This window comes from Mus caroli, chromosome 9 (assembly GCF_900094665.2).
Source record: "Mus caroli chromosome 9, CAROLI_EIJ_v1.1, whole genome shotgun sequence".
Lineage (NCBI taxonomy): Eukaryota > Metazoa > Chordata > Mammalia > Rodentia > Muridae > Mus > Mus caroli.
In genome coordinates this window covers 56,907,461-56,928,093 of record NC_034578.1, presented here as the reverse complement: position 1 = coordinate 56,928,093, position 20,633 = coordinate 56,907,461, and the positions used below count along the sequence as shown (strand labels likewise).

Below are 20,633 nucleotides of genomic sequence, written 5' to 3'. Positions count from 1 at the left end.
AAAAAAAAAAAATCCACAAAAGATATCTCTAGGCTTCTTCCCTACACTCAGGCTTCCTAACTCATCACTCATTTAATATCCCCACTTGGCTAAAACGTGTCTCAGATTTAGCATGTTCAATACTGTAACGTTTTCTAATATGCATGTATTTATTTAATCAGTAGGGGTGCAGTCAGATGACAACTCAAGGCGTGGGTGCTCTCCTTCCATGCATGGGTCCCTGTGGTTTTAACTCAGCTCATCAGGCTTGGCAATCTTTGCCCACTGAGCCATCTCACCTGCCTCAAACACTACATTTCCAATCTGTCTCTATATTCTTTCGAGCCAGAGCCATAAATCTTGAAGTCATTAAGTTCTGCTCTGGTTTGACCAGCGCTCTTGCTTTCACATTCAGAACACATGCAAGATCAGCCTATTCTGCCTCTCTCCACTTTTAGTCAGATTGGCCATTCCTTAGTCAAATGGCCCTTGCGTAAGACGGGCTTTCGGGTAGATCGGGTAGGAAGTGAATCCTGCTTTCAGCTACTCTCTTATCTCCGGGACATTATCTATCACATCTGTCTGTTCAGAAATGTTCTGATGTTCAGAACAACCTACTTCTGAAACCTCTTAGGCCCGGAAATTCCTTAGCATCCAAGATTTCCTGTGGCAAGGAGATGATGTTACTTTATCAGCTATTCCAAAAGTCAATAGACTTGATCAGAGTGCTGAGAAAATACCTGCTGAGCTGGGTGTTATAGCTCAGGGGCTGGGTGTATATTCAGCAGTATAGCACAAGACCCTGGGTTCACTCTCCGGCACCACACACACGCGCGCGCGCGCGCACACACACACACACACACAGCAGCAGCAGCAACAATAAATTTAAAAACCTGTCAATTTAATTCCCTCCCATCCAGATTAGTGATTTTTAGTTGGAGACAGTTTTGTCCTCTCTACAAGAGACACTTGGAAATGTCAGGGGGTAGTTTGGGTTGTCACAATCAGGGCTAAGGGGTACATCAGCATCCAGTGGGCAGAAGCCAGGGATATGTCTAAGCATCTTAACTAGGACAACCCCCTCTATCCAACCCCAAACCCAAGTGCTACTGACACCGGGAACATGATCTAGACTCTTCACATGACCATAGATAAAAGGCCAAGAAGCGACTGATCTAGACTATTCTGAGACCTGTAAAACCATCAGCTTATTCATCATTCCGAAACTGCAGTCATTCCCGTAGCTTGGAGAGACTGGAGGAAGTCTCGGTCTTCACTGCAGCATTGGATCCTCGGAGCTTTTGCAGGAGCCCTGCCTTCCTTCCCAACTCCATCCTTTTCTGCCCTTGCCCCACAAGCACATGACTCTCCTCTCATCCAAATCTCACTCAGGCTTTGAAGCCCACACATGCTGCACACTTATCCACTGACTCAGTCTTACCCGTAAGCCCCAAAGGTAGCCGATGCCTCTAGCTTGCCCCTCACTAAACTCCCTGAAGGGGATCCGTGTCATATCTCAGACTTAATCAGCCTTAGTACTGACAGTCAAGTGTGAAAGCTGTGTGGCTGTCTTAAGAGTCAAATGAAGTGCTGAGCATAAAAGCACATTGTATAGGCCTGGTGTGCTGTTCAAAACTTGATGGTCAGTACCCTAGTATCTCTAGAAGCATACACTCAGGAGCTAAATAAACGGCTCACGTGTAGTTAACGTGTTGGAGAGAGCAAGGCATTCCGATTAGTCTGCTATTGGAACTAGCAGGAAAGAAAAAGTTCCATCAGAAATCCTACACCAATTAATACGCCTTCACGCTCCACTGAATCCAGGAGCAGTGGGTGTCACATTTTCCCAAAGCGGTGCCCAAGCCAACCTTTCTGCTTTTAGCAAGTTAATGAACAGCTTGTGAGTAACTCTTGGCCCACTCCAGCCCAATTTAGAAGGCTGCCAAGGGGATAAGATACCAATATGACACAGCCTCTGCTCTGCTGGGACCCAGCTCTGTAATGTTCCCTTCTTCCCCCACCCAAGTGCTTCTGTGTTCAGTCACAGGAGAGTCTGAGGCCCTTACACCAGTGGGACGAGGCTTCACCCAGGCCTGGCCTTTCCCCCAGGCAGAAGAGAGAGCCTTGTCCGAGATCCTTCGAGAAAAGCGAGTGGGGGCATCACATTCCAAGCAGCTCCAGGTTTGGCTGGGAGCCAGGTGCTGAGAGCCAAACAAGAAGGAACACATTCCAGGGAGTCAGGGATCCCTGCTCACATGAGGGGCCCAGTAAGCAGGGCCCCCGCTGGGCACCAGGTGCTGCTCATCTGGAGCTCAGTCATGCAAGGGGAAGGACTCCAGTTTCTCTGGTTATGGATTCAGAGGCTTAAATGCCTCCCGCTCTCACACACCAGACAAAGCATATGTAACAGTCACATGTCAAACCACCCTAAGTAAAGAAGAAGAAGGAGGGTGCTGTTGACATCTTGGTTCACACCCAACTGGAGCCAAATTTCTTTCATTCAGTACCCAAAGAGAGGATGCTATTAACAACAAGAGTGGATGGAAGCAGGGAGCCTGAGTTCTATGTCCTTAGGAACTCAGCTCCCCACCCTTGGAGCTCCACCCATGCTGTTCAGACAACACCTGTTCTTCACATCAACCAGCCAGCCTTCTCGGCAGCCAAACCTTTAGAAGATCTAGAGGACCCGTGAAAGTGCTTGCCGGCCTTTCCCCATGCCGGGAGCAGGCAGGCAGGAGGCGATGAGCGGGCAGAGGGTTGAGCTATTTCTACTGGGGGGAAGATGGCCCCATCGCCTGCCTGAAGAGTCTGTTCTTCCATTACAAACCAGAAGCCTGGGCCAGATTTCACCCAGCAAGGAGATAAACTGGGAGGGATTTTCACTGAGAATGACGTCCTCTTGCTGCACTTTGCTGCCACCTAGTGGGATATTAGTGTTCTCTCTCCCTCTTGCCGGAGCCTTGAGGTAGTCTTCAGGCAAACGTCCTGGAAGAAATTTCTCTTAATCATATCTTACTTCCGTGGCAGAACAGCTGTGGGAAGCTCATCTACTTGGCCACATGGCAAGTGTCCTAGAGACACAGACACAGTAATCATTTGTGAGGGTTGTACTGGCTGCGTGGGCACCTGAGATGAGATTCTATTTGTTTGTTTGTTTGTTTTGGTTTTTCGAGACAGGATTTCTGTGTGTAGCCCTGGCTGTCCTGGAACTTATTTTGTAGACCAGCCTGACCTCAAACTCAGAAATCCACCTGCCTCTGCCTCCTAAGTGATGGATTAAGGGCGTGCGCCACCACTGCTTGGCTGAGAGGTGAGATTCTTAGTCTCATGATATCTTGGCTAGACTGAGATGCACCCCTCACTCTTGAGACCTCTTTCCACTAGAATCCCTCTCCCTCTGGGATCCATGTCCCCTCTACTCAAGCACTGCCACAGATATTCATCTTGTGATTTGTGCCAGTAAGATTAGTGCACTTGAACAAAAACTGAGAAAGCTGGGATTGTGTGCCCTGTCTGTGATGCTGCTGTGTCCAGGGATGCGAGGTGGGAGTGTGGTCTGCAGAGGTTTCTTGGACTTCTCCTGGGCTCTTCAGAAGTCTGCAACGGATCAGCCATATTTTCCAGTTATAGCCAAATGTTTATTTCTTCTAGTCCCAGAAAGGGCTTTGCTTCAGCAACTACTGAACAACTTACATTCAACTCTTTTGTGGTGATTTGAGAAGGAATGGCCCCATAGATTCATGTGTTTGAATGCTTGACCATTGGCACTATTAGGGAGCGGGGCCTTACTGGAGGAAATGTGTCACTATAGGGGGGGACAGGCTTGGAGGTCTTAAATGCTCAAACCATGCCCGGTGGGGCACACAGTTCCCTTCTGCTGCCAGAGGATCAAGCTGTAGCATGCTCAGCTCTCTAACACCATGTCTGCCTGCGTGCTTCTTACTGTGATGATAACGGGCTACACTTCTGAAGCTCTAAGTTTTCCTTTATGAGGGTTGAGGTGGTCATGGTGTCTCTTTGTAGCAATAAAACCTACTAAGACAGTATCCCAAAATGAAATCGCTCTGTTATCTATTTTTAATTTTTCAGTTTAGGTAAAAAATCATTCATATTGTCACAGCAGCAGTGGCCTGCCTCCCTTCCTCCCTCCGTCCCTCCTTCCCTCCCTCCCTCCCTTCCTTCCCTTGGTGCTGGGAAGGAGTGCAGGGCCTTGCAAGCCACGCCTCAGCAACACCCATGGTCTTCTGTTTGGCAGCACCTCCTACATTGTGACAGCCTCTCCATGGGGTTTAACAGGGGTAGAAACGCTGACCACTTTCTATTGGTTATTGACTATTTTCTAAAAATCCTTTGCTTATTTTACCATTGGGTTATTTGTTGTTTGTTTGGTGGTGGTGGTGGTGGTGGTTTTATTGTTGTTTTTGTTGTGATGGTGGTGTGAAGTGGAAATTTTTGGTTTCTTTTCTTTTTTTTAATATTTATTTATTTATTTATTTATTTATTTAATGCACTGTAGCTGTCTTCAGACACCCCAGAAGAGGGCATCAGATCTCATTACAGATGGTTGTGAGCCACCATGTGGTTGCTGGGATTTGAACTCAGGACCTTTGGAAGAGCAGTTGGCGCTCCTAACCGCTGAGCTATCTCACCAGCCCCCAATTTTTGGTTTCTTTACAGACTCAGTTGTGTTTTGTGATTTTTTTTTCTGGAAACTGTTATATGAGAGGATGTTCTGCTGAGGCAGACACATGAGAGGACATGTGATGTTCGGAAGGAGTATAAGTCGAACCCGACAGTGGAGGATGCCCGTTGGTTCACCTCACAACACTTTGCTGGTCTTTGCTGATCGTCACTTGCCATGACTTTGTAGAGAGAAAAGTGCCAAGGAACTTCTTGTGTCATTCCAGCTGCTTCTTGTGGCTTCCACGGATTCTGCCGATTCAGCAGAACCTCCAAGTTTTTCTGGATCAAGCCACGGCTACTGATTTGTGTTTGGTGTTTGCCGATAAGACTGGATTGCCACTACTGATTTGTGTTTGGAATCACCCCAAAGAACTGCTTCTAAACAGGTCCACATCCCCTGTTTTCATATTAATCTTTCTTCTCTCCTACTTTCGGTCAGTGGGCTGGAAGGGAGGTTGAAGCATTTAAGAACCCTTATTGAATAGGTTTTGAAAAACCTAAGCCTACAGTGATGGGTTTTTTGGGAAGCAGGGGGTTGGTTTGTTGTTTATGTTGTTTGTTTGTCTTAGATAGGGTTTCTCTGTGTAGTCCTGGCTGTCCTAGAACTCACTCTGTACACTAGGCTGTCCTAGAATTTACAGAGATCCCTCTGCCTCTGCCTTCTGAGAAGTGGGATTAAAGGTGTGTGCCACCACTATGGTCATTTGGGGTTTTTTTTTGCTGTTCACTTCTCTAGCTAGCCTCTTTAGATTTAGTTTTATTTATGATTGTATTATTATTGTTGTATATGGTGTGTGGGACAGAGCCCCAACAGCCATGATTATTTTTTTCTCTCAGCCTTTTTATACCTTCTTAGACAAAAGTTCTTTATAAAATTACCTCACAGATAAAACATTACACAAAAGGGTGTTACAGAGGATGCTGGCACTAAGTTCAGAGCAGTGTTTCATTCCATAAGCTCATTATAAGTTCAAAGCAACAGTTTCACATGGCCTGCTTTATCGTGGTGCACACCTGTGGCCAAGTTTACCTTTTTAAAATTAAAACTTTGTTTATTTATTTATTTTTGCAAATTCATGTGTATGAATGTGGATGAGCATGGCCATGAGGTATTATGGAGAGCAGAGGACAGCTTCGGGAGCAGATCTTGCATCCCATCTTGTCTGAGACAGGGTTGCTTTGGTGGGGGGGCACCCTGGCATGCATGTGAGGATGAAGGACAAAGCTCAATATCAGATGTCTTCCTTGACTCTCTATCTTTAAAAGAATTGTGATGTGTGTGTGCGCGCGCGCGTGTGCATGCGCACGTGCGCACGAGCACACTCCTGTGTGGGTGTGCATGTGTGTGGGCCTGTGCCTGTGTGTGTGTGGGGGGGGTTGTTTAAGCCAGAGCCCAAGCATATGTGTGCCTGGTGCTCTTGGAGGCCAAAAGAGGGCATCAGATACCCTGGAATTAGAGTTACAGATCGTTGTGAGCTGTGTGTTGTGGAGTCTGGGAACCCAACCTGGGTCCTCTGCAAAAGGAGTAAGTGGTCTTAAACCCTGAGCCATCTCTTCAGTCTTCCACCTTATTTTTTCAGACATGGTCTCTGTAAATCTAGAGTTCATTGACTTGGCTAGGCTGGCTGTTCTGTGAGGTCCAGAGACATCTATCTGTTTTCCTCCATGCTGGGTTACCAGATGAATGCCCAGCCTTGACAAGTTTCCTGGGAATCTGAACTCAGGTTCTATGTTTACATGGTAAGTGCTTTACTGACTCACCTCCTACCAAAATTTTTTTTAAAAAGTGATTTTATATGCATTGGTGTTTGGCCTACATATGTGGTTGTTCTCCTTGAAGAGTTGGGTTCAATTCCCTAATTACTGTCTCACAAGTGTCTAGTTCCAGAGGACCCAATGCCCTCTTCTGGCCTCTATGGGCACTATATAGACGTGGTTCATGGAATGACATTCAGGCAAACATAAACAATAAGTAAAATCTCAAAAAATATTAAGATAAAAATGGAGACTGGACAGATGGCTCAATGAAGTGTTTGCCACACAAGCATGGTGGCCAGAGTTCAATCCTACCACATAAAAGAGACAGGCATGGTGGGGCGCTCATAACTGTAGCCCCAGGATGGTGGGAACAGGATCTACTGGGGCTGACTAGGCCAGTCTAGCCTACTCTCATCTCACTACAGCCCACTGAGAAAACCAAGCAGGCTCACTCAACCTCTGCTCCATCTATGAACTACTAGAGCACGTGAAGGGGTCAGTCATGCAGGATCTGAGCAACAACCGTGAGGACCCAGTACTGATGCTGTAGCAGAAGCAGAGGCCTCAAACCAGACCAGTGACTCACTGCAACGAACATTTGCAGGTAAAGTTGCATGGACAAAAGGGTGTATTGTGGGACATACTGCAGTTTCCATGGAGAGATTGTTTTAATTCATTATTTTTTCTTTTTTCTTTGGCAGACGGAGGTTGCAATCGTAGAGGGTGGATATGGAGGAATTGGGGAGATGAGTGGGATTGGGGTGCATGATGTGAAATTCACAAAGAACCAATGAGAGAGAGAGAGAGAGAGAGAGAGACTGTCTCAAGGTGGATGATGCCTGAAGAACAATAGTCAAAGTTGTCCTCAAACACACACACACACAAACACACACAAACAAACACACACACACATACAAAGTAAACTTCTATACCACAGGACACTAGAAAAATCAAGGTTTTTATTTAAAAAAAAAAACGAAACAAAACATTTTTTTAATACCTGGGAATTAACCCATTTTTTAAAAAATTCAAAGGCTAATGTCATGGTGGAACAAACCACTCTTGTTGAACCAAACAAACCCTCAGAGAACTGGAGGAGTGTTAGCCCATGCAATTGGGAATGTATAAATACTCACAGATTATGAATGATCACAACTGACACACAGCTCCTCTAGAGGAGCAGGATGGGGGAACAAGGCGAGGAGCAGAGAGAGGACCCTCCAGAGGCATGGACACACCCATATCACTCAAAGCTCTGGCTTCAAGTCTATCTCCAAAATCAGCTGCCCTGCAGCCTGCCTCTTGCCCTTGCTAAGCCTTGTTTGGAGAATGGGCTTCCTACAGCATGTTGGCACAGCCACTTGTGACTTGGCATGAACCCTGGCTCAACCTAGCAAGGCTCAGAGAATAGACCTGTACTCTCACCTCTCAGCAGGGACCAGGGAGGGAAAGCACTGGGGCAAGGAGTATTGTTTCCATGATGATAAGATGGGAAAGAGTGATGGAGGATGGTTAAGACAAAAGGATGGAAGTGCATTAAAGGATGGGCACTGGAGGATGGGCATTGGAGGATGGGCATTTGATGGTGCAGCCCTGGAAGGAGGACCAAATGGACACCAGGTTTTACCTGAGATATAAAGATTTGGTACAAACAACATATAAGGCTGGTTTCCATGTTCAATCCTAGGAACTAGGAGATGATGGAGAAACCTCCAGTCTAAACCCTGGAAGTTTTCACCCACTGTCCCTCTCTCCAGTCCTGCTTGGATTTGTCCTGAATGAGACAAACAGCCCTGCAATCATTTCCACCAGGGTTTCCTTCCCCGGTTAACCTCCTAGCACAAGAGAGAGGGGAACAGAGGCTATTTCCAGCACCACGCCACACCACCTGTGCCTTTCCTTGATACCTCTGGCTTCCTCCCTAAGACCCTTCTAGAACCTTCAAAGGCACTGTCTTAGCAGATGAGAGTCCTGAGGAGATAGAAGATAAGTAGATGGGGAAGATTCTTTATGACAAAACCATCAGTGTGCACTGATCTCACCACCTCCCCATCTCCCCCCCAAGGGAGTCAGAGATCTCTTTTCCTGGTCTCTGCATGGAGCCTATCCCATCCGGGACACTTCTACCTTACTTATGATTACTGGAATCCTACAGAGTGTCCTATAGCATATGGACTGCAGGTTCATGGAATGAGTGAGCTCTGCCAAGAAGGACCCAACACTGCTGGATCCTGCAGCTGGATGCCACTGCCCAGTCAAGCCACCCTGACCAGTGCAGTCGACCATGGAGGAAGTATACCAACCACTAGAGCTTAAATCAAATGTCCTACCTTCCTATTGCTAATGTCTAGGACCTTGGGAATGTCTGCAACCAATGGGAATTGACTTACTACTGAATACCACAGTACCTGTTCCCCTTGTCCTACCAAAGAGGGGCCTGCTCCAAAATGGGAGTTCTGGGACCTCCAATCTCAGCCCCATGTCCTTCCTCACCTGCAGGGGGGCATCTTCCCAAATTCAGCTAGACAGCTCTTGCAGGGGCAGCCCAGAGTCATCCAGCTCAGCTCAGAAAACTAAGATTGGTCTCTTGATAATCCCTGTCAAGAGCTCTCTTCTCCACATCCCAGCCTTCTCAAAGGTCCTAGTGCCTGGCTCCCTGAAGAAAAGTCCTGTGAGCTCGAGAACAAAGATTCTGAGAGGCCCAAGTGTGATCCCAGAATGTTGGGAGGCAGCAGAGCCCACAGAGGTGGGAACACCCTATCTCAACTCCCCTACATGTTCTAGGGTGTGTCATGTGATAGCAAGCAGTAGTCCAGGTATCAAAGCATGCCCTTTGTCCCCAGAGGTGGCCCCCCAGGGCTCTGTCAGTGTGCCAGAACCATTGCTTACAATAAAACAAGTTAATGTGCTTTCTGCCACTTCAGTGGTCGCTGAAGCTTAGTGTACAGAACTCCTCAACTGATAAAAACACAAAAACAGTCTAACATTCTGTTTGAGTCCAAAAGTTGTAGGAGCCAGTTAATCTGTAAACAGGTACTTCAGATCACTCACAGAGGGAAATGCTAGGGAGGAGTCTGGAGGAAGAATCTAGAACATGTTCTTCATACTCAGTCTCAGCACAGCCGCAGTATAAACCCCAGGAATCCTTGGTAGAGACAGCACCCAGAGCATCCTTGGATAAGGTGTGGGGATGAAGACCAAGTTACCTGCACATAAGATGCTTAGATCAGAGGAAAGGCTAGAGACTGCTCCTCTCAAGGGTGGGCCAGAGTGAGATCTGTGTAGCCTGCACACATACCCAACCCTGCTTAAGGTCAAATTCAATCAGTGGCAGCCTGGCCTTTCCCTTCTATCCCAAAGGTATTAGGAAGAGAAAGGGCCTTACCTGTCCCTTGGGAGTGGACTGCCCCAGCTCAGGGAACATAATTGCTGTTCCAGCCTGGAGATTCGGAATGCCAGATAGGACGAGGACAGGACTAGAAAGCAGATCCTAGAGAAACAGTGACAATGAGGGCTTGCCTTTTGTCTTGTTCTTGATTTTCTGGTTTTGTTTTGATTTAAAGATTTATTTGTATTCATGTGTGTTCAGGTGCTCACAGAGGCCAGAAGAGGGCATCAGGTCACCTATACCTGGAGTTACAGGTGGTTGTGAACTGTCCGATACAGCTGCTATGAGACATAACTCCTGTGCAGGCTTACCTGCTGGGCCCTCTCTCCAACCCCGGTTTTGTTTTGTTGAGACAAGGTTACACACAGTACAGGCTGACCTCAGACAGGATATGTAGTCAAGGATGGCCTTGAAATACCGAGCCTTCTGCTTCTACCTCCCAATTGCTGGGATTATAGCCACGTGCAGTCTTGTCTCATTTATACAGTGCAGGAGATCAAACCCAGGGCTTTATGCAGGCTAGTCCAGTACAGTTATAACTCCACTATTGTTTTAGTTGTTTGGTTTAGCTTAGTTTTGTTTTTGAGAAGTCTGAATATACAGCCCAGGCTGGCCTGGAACTTACAAAGTGGTCCAGACTGGCCTCAAATCAATGATCCTCCTGCTTTAGCCTCATGGTTTCAGCCATGTGTATCATGGACCTTTCTCTAGAAGAAAAGGCATTGGTCTCCAGAGGCTTACTAGAAACAGTACCAGAACTATCCTACTCCCCAAACTGTAGTTTAAAGAGCCCTTTGCCCCTGTCCATTGAACAGGCAGACCCTGGCACCATTCTTCTTAGAGCCCAAGGGGTAGCTTGTCTTCTCAGAAATGTCCTCACAGCGAGCAGGAATTCAAGGCCCTTCTGCAGAGCCATGGAGGAAGACATAGCCAGACAACTATTGTCCTCCTTGCCCTCTCACTAGCCACCCTGGTTCTTCCTACCCTCCTTCCAGGCCATTAAGGCGACATCAATCTCTAAGGCAGCAGGCCCATTCCCCCAGAGGGGCTGAGGTTGTAAATCAAACCTAACCTGGCAGAGACAGAGGATGTGGACAACGAAGGGTTAACTACCTAAAATCCTTGGGTGGACTGAGAAGGTCTGAATGGGAAAGTTGACTTAGTACCTGTGTAAACTTCTGAGCACCACATACTAAATCCACTGGTATCTGCTGCTTCCAGACTGCAGGGGAACTGACCTGCAGGACTCTTCCATCCCCAAAGTCCCCCTTTTCTGCCTTATTAAACCCTGAAACTCCCATGCCACATAGTCTCACTTCCACCGAGACTGCTCTGAGTAAAGAGGAACTCGGCTGGAGATGCTCATCTTCTGCCCTCTTCTCCCATGTCACCTCCATCAATTCCATCTCATGGTTGATGCCAAAGCATTATATATTAAAAAATAAAGCAGGAGAGGGATGCAGACAAGCCAGGGGTCCTGAAAATTGTCCTGATGGTAGGTAGCGGGAGAATGTGTGTTTCCCTGGCTAGTATCTCTCAGTGATCTGATGGGCTCCTCAATTCTGTTAGCCCCTTCTCTCTCCCCAAGCCAGGGAAGCAACAGTTCCTATTCTCAACAGCTGACACTGCCCTTGTCATAGCACTGCCTGCCTTCAGAAGCCACCCAAGAGCTTGAAGTTGACTTGGAGCATTCCCTTGGGTCTAGGTAATAACCTCTCCACCTTCTCCACCTGGGTTTCAACACCTAATCCCCATCCGGTATAAACACCTACATCACAAAGATGACCTTGAGGAGCCGAGAATCCCACAGCCTCAATTCCTGGTCCGTGCTGGGCTCTTCCTCCAATGCATCTTTCTCACAGACGGCCTCTGCAATGGGAGAGTGGCTAGGCAGCTTCCTGGGGCACGAGGGGCTCCAGCCAGAATGGGGCAGCTCCCCCTCCCTTCATGTGACGAAGCTGCTTGGGCTCTTGGATTTTTCCATATGGATTTGGACAAAAAAGAAATATCTCTCAGAAGTCTGTCTGCCCACGCTGGGCCCTTTGCATAGAAGAGAAAGGGTTAAGCCTCTGAAAGCAGTTGCCACAGACAGGATCCTGAACTCACCAGACCCTGGAGGCTTCATGGAGGGGAAGCAGCTATCTGTGGAGTCTGTCGGTATCTGAGAGATACAAGAGATGCTGTCTGGGAGTGACAGGGATGCGGGGGCTGAGCATGCTTTTCTCCACTTCATCTCGGGGATAAGGACTTCCTGCAGAGAAGACAGACCATGAGTATCCTGTGTCCTAAGGAAGCCACTCCGGGTTATCGGCATTCTCCCCAGCCATTCCCGATCCAGATGCCTACTTGTGAGTAGAATATAGCAACAGCATGTCTCTCCTAGCTACTATCTGGCTGTAGCATCCCTCTGCCAAAAAGAAAGTCTTTTATGTATTAATAAGTGTAATTATATTGTTCATTATTATTACTAAAATGACATTGGGTTGAATTTTACATCACTTAAAATAATTTCAAACATATATATAATGCATTGTATGGAACACATTATGAACACATTATGGAACACATATGGAACATTATGGAACACATATGGAACACATTACCTTCTCTTAAGACTTTCCCTCCACCCCAGCCAATCCTTTTTGTCTTCCCAACTAGTCCTCCTCCGACGTTCATGTCTGTTACATTTTAATTGTTGTTATTTATTTATTTATTTATTTATTTATTTATTATATGTAAGTACACTGTAGCTGTCTTTCAGACACCCCAGAAGACGACATCAGGTCTCATTACGAATGGTTGTGAGCTACCATGTGATTGCTGGGATTTGAACTCAGGACCTTTGAAAGAGCTCTTAACCGCTGAGCCATCTCTCCAGCCCTCATTGTTTGTTTTTTTTTTTTTTTTTTTTTTTTTTGGTTTTTCGAGACAGGGTTTCTCTTTATAGCTCTGGCTGTCCTAGAGCTCACTTTGTAGACCAGGCTGGCCTCGAACTCAGAAATCCGCCTGCCTCTGCCTCCCGAGTGCTGGGATTAAAGGCGTGCGCCACCACGCCCGGCTTTCATTGTTGTTTTTGATCTACTGAGTTTAGAGTTCCTCCTACAAGCATAGGCAACTTACCAGTAGTTAAACCACCAAAGAAAATAAGATCCCTTCCCCCAAAACAGTATCTTTGAAGTCCACAGTGCCTATGTTAGGTCAGACAATCTGGTGCATGCTCAGATCTGAGTTCAAGACAGCCTTGGATGGTATAAATTATGGCCTTTTCTAATCCAGGCTCTTAATTGTGAACCAGACACTGACCTTGGCAGAGGTGACTTAACAGTTCCTATCAATACAACAGGGAACATCGCCTGCTACCCCTCGCATGGTGTTCTGTATACTCCATGCTTGGCTAAATGCTTAATAGTCACTGGAGAGGTGCCAAACACCTTGAGGCCTCAGTCACTCCATCTCTGCACTCAAACTCAGCTTTCGCTACCCCACGGCCTCAGCTCCTGGCAGGTCAGAAGACTGGGTTGTCATTGACAGCCCTGAGGTTCCTTTTGAAATGGTTTTGTGTGCGGGGGAGAGGGGGAGGGGAAGTTGTCTGCTTGTATGTCTACGTAACCATATGTATTCAGCTATCTTAGGAGAGGCAGGAAGAGGTGTTGTTGGATCCCCTGGGTCTGGAATTACAGATGGTTGTGAACCACCATGTAGATGCTGGGAATTGAACTCAGGTCCGTTACAAAAACAGCAACTACTCTTAAGCACTGAGCCACCTCTGTAGCCCTGGCCTTGGAGGTCCTCTCTAAGGATCTATCTGTGGCTCTGAAGGTCCTCCTTCCTCCACGAAAGGAAAGAATGGATGATTGGACCCTGTCTCGAAAAAAACAAAACAAAACAAACAAACAAGAATGGATGATTGGCTCTGCATCCATTTGGTAAGGGATTCAACCTGGCCAGTGTTTGAAGGATAGAATTCTGTTCAGAGAGAGCTAGTCTGCTAAGGACCTATGTGGTCTGCATGGCATGTAGTCCAGGACAGCCTCTGGCCCAATGCGGCCACTGGCTCTAGAATCTGGTGCCCTCATTCTATATGGTGGTCCCAAGGTTTTGAAGCCCCGCTCACTCTTAGGCCCTTGCTTCCAGCCTCGGCTCTCACCGGGGACTCGCACTCGGCTTCCTCAGGAAATTTCCTTATACTCAGACTCTTCTTGCTGGAAGGCTGGGGAGGAAAGGGAACAGGCAAGATTAACCACAGGGAGGCCCCCATGAATAAGCTACTTGGCATCAGGCAGAGCCCAGGTCACAGCGTTTTGTGCACCGTGGGTGGTTAGGGGGTATCCCAGACAACTAACTCATTTTCTATGCCCCTGCCTCCTCCCCACTTCTCCTTCTTCACCTTGGCCAGAGGACATACATACTGAGAAGCAGCCATACGCTCCTGTCTATCTGTATACTAAGGAGGCACAGGTGAGGGCAAACCTACATATGAGCACACACAAGGACAAACCAAAAGATGTGCAGTGATGCATAGTCCAAATAAGCCTCTTGTGCTCTGATCCCTGGCATTCAGTCCCCAAACCCCTCTGCTCCCATTCCCTGGTGCTAGAGAGACAGGCTAATCTCCCCTAACTGCCTTCTCCCAAGAGCTGGGTGCAGTCTCCCAGCTCAACTCTTGCCTCTGGGTTCCATACCTGTAGGTGAGTGCAGACCCTCCTCAGCATGTCATATACACTGTCCCGGGAAAGCAGAGACACAAAGACATACTGGGACATGAAAAGAAAACAGAAAGCACTAGGGTGAGGTGGGACTTCTTAGCCATGGATTGGGGGGTAAACCTCGGGGTTTATGGGGCCATGAGAACAAATGAGACCTCCCACCTGGGAAAGTTTCTCCTAGCTCATTAGCCTGAAATATCTGCTGGAAAGCTACCTGGCAGGGACAATTAAGGGTCTGAGAGTTGGCTAGTATCAGTATTAGGCCCTGAAGTTCTGGAGCCATGATGGGGAAAGGGGCAGGAGATGTTGGCCCAGTGACTCACAGACCTTCTGGCTGGTGTTTGTGGTGATGGCCAGTCCATTGGGAAGGAGTCGTGCCATCTTGTGTTTTTTGATCAATTGCACAGATACCACTGGAATGACCACCTGAGAGAGGGAGGGAGGGAGGGAAGGAGGGAGAGAGGGATGGGGGCACATACAGACTCTTAGCTCTCTGCACTGGTTTTCTATAGCTAGTACTCAGTCAATAATGCTCACCCTGGTGAAGCCATGTTTTTGTGTGGTAGCAGGGGCCATCTAAACCTTCCACTTTCTCATTCAGGGCGCCCTTCCAACTAACCCTCCTTGATAACTCACTGCTTCCGATTCTGAGTCCCCTGAGCTGGCTCTTAGTGACTCCCCCTAAAAATGACACTGCCCTCTGACTCTGAAAGCATTTCTGAGATACCTGAAGCTAGCATAATCTAGCTGTCAACTGTCCAGGCCAGATGTATGGTCAGGACCAGGCCTGTTTCAGAAGAACTGCTTTCTTGAACATGGGATATCTTTATACTGCTCATCCAACCAGTGAGAGGCCTCACCATGTGCTGAGCACACAGAGGGACAGGAATGACTTGAGGCATGCCCACGGGACAGAAGACTGTCCCTTTCCTAGTCCAGGGCAGGGGCCTTCCTGGGTAGCAGCAACCCTTACTATCCATCACTACCTTGATATCCTTGCCAAAGAGGCTGGCATGGAAGCAAAGCCAGTTGGGCGAGATATAGAGCCGACCATGGAGAAGGAGGTCTCTTTGGAGGGCACAGGAACACACTGAGAAGTCACAGGAGAAAAGACAGCCATGAGTAAGGTTACCCCCAGGAAACCCACCTTTTCACCCGTCCTCAACCTCTCCTGTCCCCATCCCAAACAATCTGTCCAAAAACACTCAGAGGACCCTTCCGCCGAGTGTCCCACCCCACCCCACCGGACTGCTAGATGTTTTCTCTTTCTCCACTACCCACCCACGAGGTCTGAACAACTTCTAGCTCAGGTCTCCAGCACTGGACTTTTTTTTACCTCAGGATGAGGCTTTACCCTGCCCCGAGAAGAGGATCTAGATTGTGCAAATGTCCCTCCATGCTCAGTGAGAGGCCTGGGCTGGGGACAACACTCACTGGTGAGAGGGGAACAGAAAGATGACAGTCTTACCTTTCATCAAGGAAACCTGCATAACTCAACTCCATATCCCAAATCACCCCGACTCCTCATGCTTTGGAAGAAAAAAGGACCAAGTGCATCTAAATTGTTCCCACGTGTAAATTAAGCATAAAGGTACCCGAGTAGGCGAGCTGGGTGCTCGCCAGCCATGTGCTGGAAACAGCTCACCTTTGAGGACCACCTCCTCCAAAGGGATATCTTTAAACAGCTTGTGGTATTGTTGGTTGTATTTGCTCCGTAGTGTCTGCAAATGTAAGACCCAGCTCTGTGAGGTTAGAGGCTAGAAATCAGACCACACAGGGCCTTGTCCCAGCCACCAGGAGATAATGCCACAGGGACACCCTGGTAACTTTGCCTGAAGCCTCTGGTAAACAGGTATGAAGTTCTAAGCCTAGATCATCTCCTGTTAATGTTGAGTTCTGACAAGGAGCCAGTGACTAGAGGGGACACATTATCCCCACCAAGGCAAGGACACTCACTCAGGTCTCCTGGGTTCCTGCTAGAACAGGCTTGTGGCCAAGGGGCCAAGAGTGAGTTTGGGCATCCCAGGGCACTTCCCTCAGTGAGCAGTACAAAGGCAGCCCCACACACTTACCCCTTCCCGGCCATACTTCTTTATGTCTTCACCCTTTGAGCCTTCTGACCAGTGCAGACTGCAAAGGAGACATTCCATTCCAGGCACAAGAAACCCTTGAGTCCTGCCCAAGTATCCCCAGTGCCAATTCTGCCCTGGCTCTGAGCCAGATGATTGGAGCAGAGATTGGAGACTAAGGCCCTTCTCTAAGAAACACAGTAAAACGATAAGAACTGCGAGCACACCACCACTCCTCTCTGGGGAAGGGCACTCACAAGGCCCCCTTCTCAAGCAGGTCTGAGCGTCACAACCACAAAGGTACACTTGGCCCAAGCATCAGTCTCCCAAGATACTAAGGAGCAAAGACACTCCAACTTCTCTAGCCAAGGAGTAGGCAGGGGCACAAGCAATGTGGGTTCAGCAGTCACAGTTTGGGGGTGTACATGATGGCAGCACTAGACTCACAGCTCCAGGGCCATGGTCTGGACAAATCTGCCCTCCTTGGGCAGCCTGCAGTTCCTCACTGAGACAATGCGCACACTCAACTGACTCACTGAGGCTACAGATCAGGAAAGAACTCACTGAAATACAAAGCTTTGCCCTGGCCAGGGTGGCCCAAGGACAGGTGGGCAGGGAGGAGATTACTAACCTGAGAAGCCTGGCCCCTGCTAGGTCCTAGTGCGCAGGGACAGGCTGGAGGGTGGGAGGAAGAGGCCTCAGCAGTCTGTGTCCAACCTACAAGGCATGCTAAGGGATCCTGTCTGTCTGTCTGTCTGTCTGCCTGTCTGTCTGTCTATCTGTCTCCCTCATTTGTGTGTGTGCACGTGTGTATGTGTGTGTGCAGGTGTGTATGCTTGTGTGTGTATGCATGTGTGTATGCTTGTGTGTGTGTGTATATACACGTGTGTGTGTGTGTGTGTATGTGCCAGAGGGCAACTTTGAATGTCATCCTTAAGAAAGCTATCCTCTGCCAGGCGATGGTGGCGCATGCCTTTAATCCCAGCACTTGGGAGGCAGAGACAGGCAGATTTCTGAGTTCGAGGCCAGCCTGGTCTACAGAGTGAGTTCCAGGACAGCCAGGGCTATATACAGAGAAACACTGCCACAAAAAAGAAAGCTATCCTCTTTTGAGGCAGTGTCTCTCACCACTCCAATCAGGCTAGACTGGCTGTCCCGTAAGCCTTGCAGATCCTCCTGTTTCTACCTCCACAGCACCAAAATTGCAAACACACACCAACGTACCCGGCCTTTTTCTTTTCACATGGGTGTTGGGGTTGAATTCAGCTCCTCATGCCTGGACAGACGAGTACTCTGCTGACTGGGGCTCCTTCCCAGCCCCTTAAGGTCCCCTTGGTAGCCAGATTACATCCCAACAATCCCCACCCATTCCAGTCTGCACTTATCTCTGATTGGGAAGGGGCCTCACCTGCCATCATCTGGAGGCTCCTGGACCTTTCCTGGTTTCTCCGTGCAGGGCACATGGCTCTTCAGAGGTGCCATCTTCCCATGCATTTGTTGGTTGCTAGAGGGAAATGTGTCCATGTTAGAAAGAGAAATTTGGGGGCATTTTTCCCTATTAGCCGCACTGTGTCCAGGGCAGCTGCTCTGTTCCCTACCCTTTGATGTACAGGGTAGAGTTTAAGATGTCATCATTTGGAGCCACCTTTCAAATGCTGTGCCCATTAACCCAGAGACCAGCATTCTGAGAGGGAACTCATTTCCCCACATCCAAACACTACTCTGGGTATAGTAGGCTTTTCTCACCTCTGCCAATCTGATAGGCAGAAATACATCATCTTCATTTGCATATCATCACTGATAGGTGCCTCCCACACCACACTGCCTAGAAACCTAAAGCTCGGTTAATGCCAGGCCCAGGGGGGGGAAATATCAGCCTGTCAATCTTCTAGTCAACTAGCAACTGCTAGTCCGGGCAGAGTGGAGCCTCCTGCCCCACCCAGGAGGAAGGACACAGACTTGCTCATGCTGAAAGCAGAAGTTTTTAAGGTGCCCAGGCAGCTAGTGTAAACTCTCAGGTTCTGGGAAAGGCCACCGGATCCTTTATCAAATGTTAGAGGTGAAGGTGGATTCCAGTCTGCCTACACGTGAGTGAGTGTACCTGGGATGGGTGGGGCTGCGCCAGACGAAGAAGTGGTGGCCTCAGTCACCTTCAGACAGTTGGAGTACCTCAGCCACAACAGCCAAACTATTTAAAAAATGTCTCAACTCAGGAGGAAGGAAATGTTCTTCCCCTGGGCAGGTGGGGCCTCCCAGGAGCCTCTGAGGTCGCACCTCCACCCAGCAGTTCCGCAGAGTAGGACTCCCTCCTCCTGCTTTTCCATCAGTAAAGCCTGAGATTTCAGCATAGCCCCTAACTGAGTGAGCTCAGAGAGTGAGCTCAGAAGTTCTTAAGGGAGAGGGGTGGCCAAGAAGCAAGGTCAAGGCAGGGCAGTTCAAAGTCTAGAGTGTGTAACAAGGTCCTGTGTGCTGGTCCTGCTGTATGCAAATAGCTGGGCTAAACAGCTGTTAGCTGACGTCTGAGAATCCCAAAGACTCAGTTCCTCTCAGCTCTGTGACCAGACTAAGGCAAGGTGCTCTTTTTTCAGGTTGGGGAGAAAGCTCAATCTGTAAAGTATTACCATGCAAACAGAAAGATACGAAATCCAATCAGAGAGCCCACATGAAAACAGCAGAGGTGGGGCACACACTGTAACCCCAGGACTGGGGAAGCAGAGGCAGTCAGTGGGCTCTCTGGGCAGCCAACCAAACCTATTAGGAAAGCTCCAGGCCAATGAAAGACTTTGTCTCAAAAGAGCAAGGACAGCTCCCGAGGAACACCACCTAAGGCTGATCTTCGGCTTCCACATGTGTGTGTACCTATGCACATGCACACTGCAACATGTGTGTGTGCCCTCACATGCAAACAAACACACACCTTGGTTCTTTAAAATTACAAACTTAATTACAGAGTTAGCCCAAGGTCTCCCAGGACCCTTGGAGTTCTCCCACTCTGACATCCTCCAACCACAAGACCGTACATGTCGCAAAACTTAACCCCAAACAAGGGTCAGAGCCTGTCCAGGGTGAAATGTCAAGGTCCAAGCAACCTCACTCATAAAATTGGCATAGTCACATGTAACCTGGTGACCTCTGTCCTCAACCTCACAGAGGGTTTGACACATGCATCAACATACACAGGTATACACTGCATGCCATTTCAGTCAATGATGGCCAACTCATATCTAGGTCCCAAAGATCACTCCACCCAGTGATGTCATAGACATACTCCACCACGTTTGCACAACAGCCAAATCTACTCTCAATACATTTCCCAAAGTATTTCTCTGTGGTGAAATGAGTCATGATTGTATTTACTGAATCAAGTGACAAGCTATGTTAGTGATTCGATTCTCGGGTCCTAAGGTTAGTTTCTGAATGTGTCTGGTTTTATCATTTTCTACTTTCACAGAGGTCTTTTTTTCTTAACTTTTTATTTTGATGTAGAGAATATGCTAATTACAAAGCATTTATAAATGATTGAAACCATCCATTACAAAATTCCCTAATTGCTGGAGAGTGGTAGCACTCACCTTTGATCCTAGCACTTGGGAGGTGAGGCAGGTGGATCTTTGTGAGTTCTATGGAGTAGTTCCAGGACAGCCAGGGCTACACAAAGAAACCCTGTCCTGAAACAAACAGAGAATCCCCTCAGAGGAGCTGAGGGTATGTGTCAGTTGGTCGAGGCCTGCACGAGGTCTTGAGTTTGAGTCAGCCTGGACTCCATAAGGTGAACTCTTTCAAAGAAGAGAAAGAAAAGGGGAAGAGGAGTTACATTTAAGTCCTTTCTTTACCATTTTCTTAATCTTAAGCATGATGTGTGTTTTATATAAATTGATTTCATAACACATAACATTTGCTTGGCTTCTGTTGTTTCACGTGATTTCATAAGAAATTCTCAGCCATTTCCTCCTGAGACAGACAGTCATGTCTGGTTATTTTTAATCTATCTTTCTTTCTTTCTTTCTTTCTTTCTTTCTTTCTTTCTTTCTTTCTTTCTTTCTTTCTTTC

General features: G+C 47.9%; 1 protein-coding gene across 3 annotated transcripts in view; it reads right to left on the bottom strand.

Moving 5' to 3' along the window:
• Gramd2a (GRAM domain containing 2A) overlaps positions 1-20,633 on the bottom strand; it is a 104,188-nt gene that overhangs the window by 57,092 nt on the left and 26,463 nt on the right. Inside the window, exons 2-12 of one of the 3 annotated variants that reach the window (XM_029481623.1) lie at positions 17,992-18,087; positions 16,587-16,644; positions 16,160-16,235; positions 15,501-15,604; positions 14,842-14,940; positions 14,491-14,562; positions 13,956-14,018; positions 11,915-12,059; positions 11,581-11,677; positions 9,806-9,910; positions 7,460-9,626 (exon numbers count right to left, since the gene is read on the bottom strand). In XM_029481623.1, coding sequence (XP_029337483.1) covers positions 9,623-9,626; positions 9,806-9,910; positions 11,581-11,677; positions 11,915-12,059; positions 13,956-14,018; positions 14,491-14,562; positions 14,842-14,940; positions 15,501-15,604; positions 16,160-16,235; positions 16,587-16,644; positions 17,992-18,087 — 919 coding nt within the window. In that variant the 3' untranslated portion in view covers positions 7,460-9,622. Of the gene's footprint in view, positions 1-7,459; positions 9,627-9,801; positions 9,911-11,580; positions 11,678-11,914; positions 12,060-13,955; positions 14,019-14,490; positions 14,563-14,841; positions 14,941-15,500; positions 15,605-16,159; positions 16,236-16,586; positions 16,645-17,991; positions 18,088-20,633 lie in introns of those variants that run through there. The other 2 variants (XM_029481622.1, XM_029481624.1) reach the window with 2 other exon arrangements.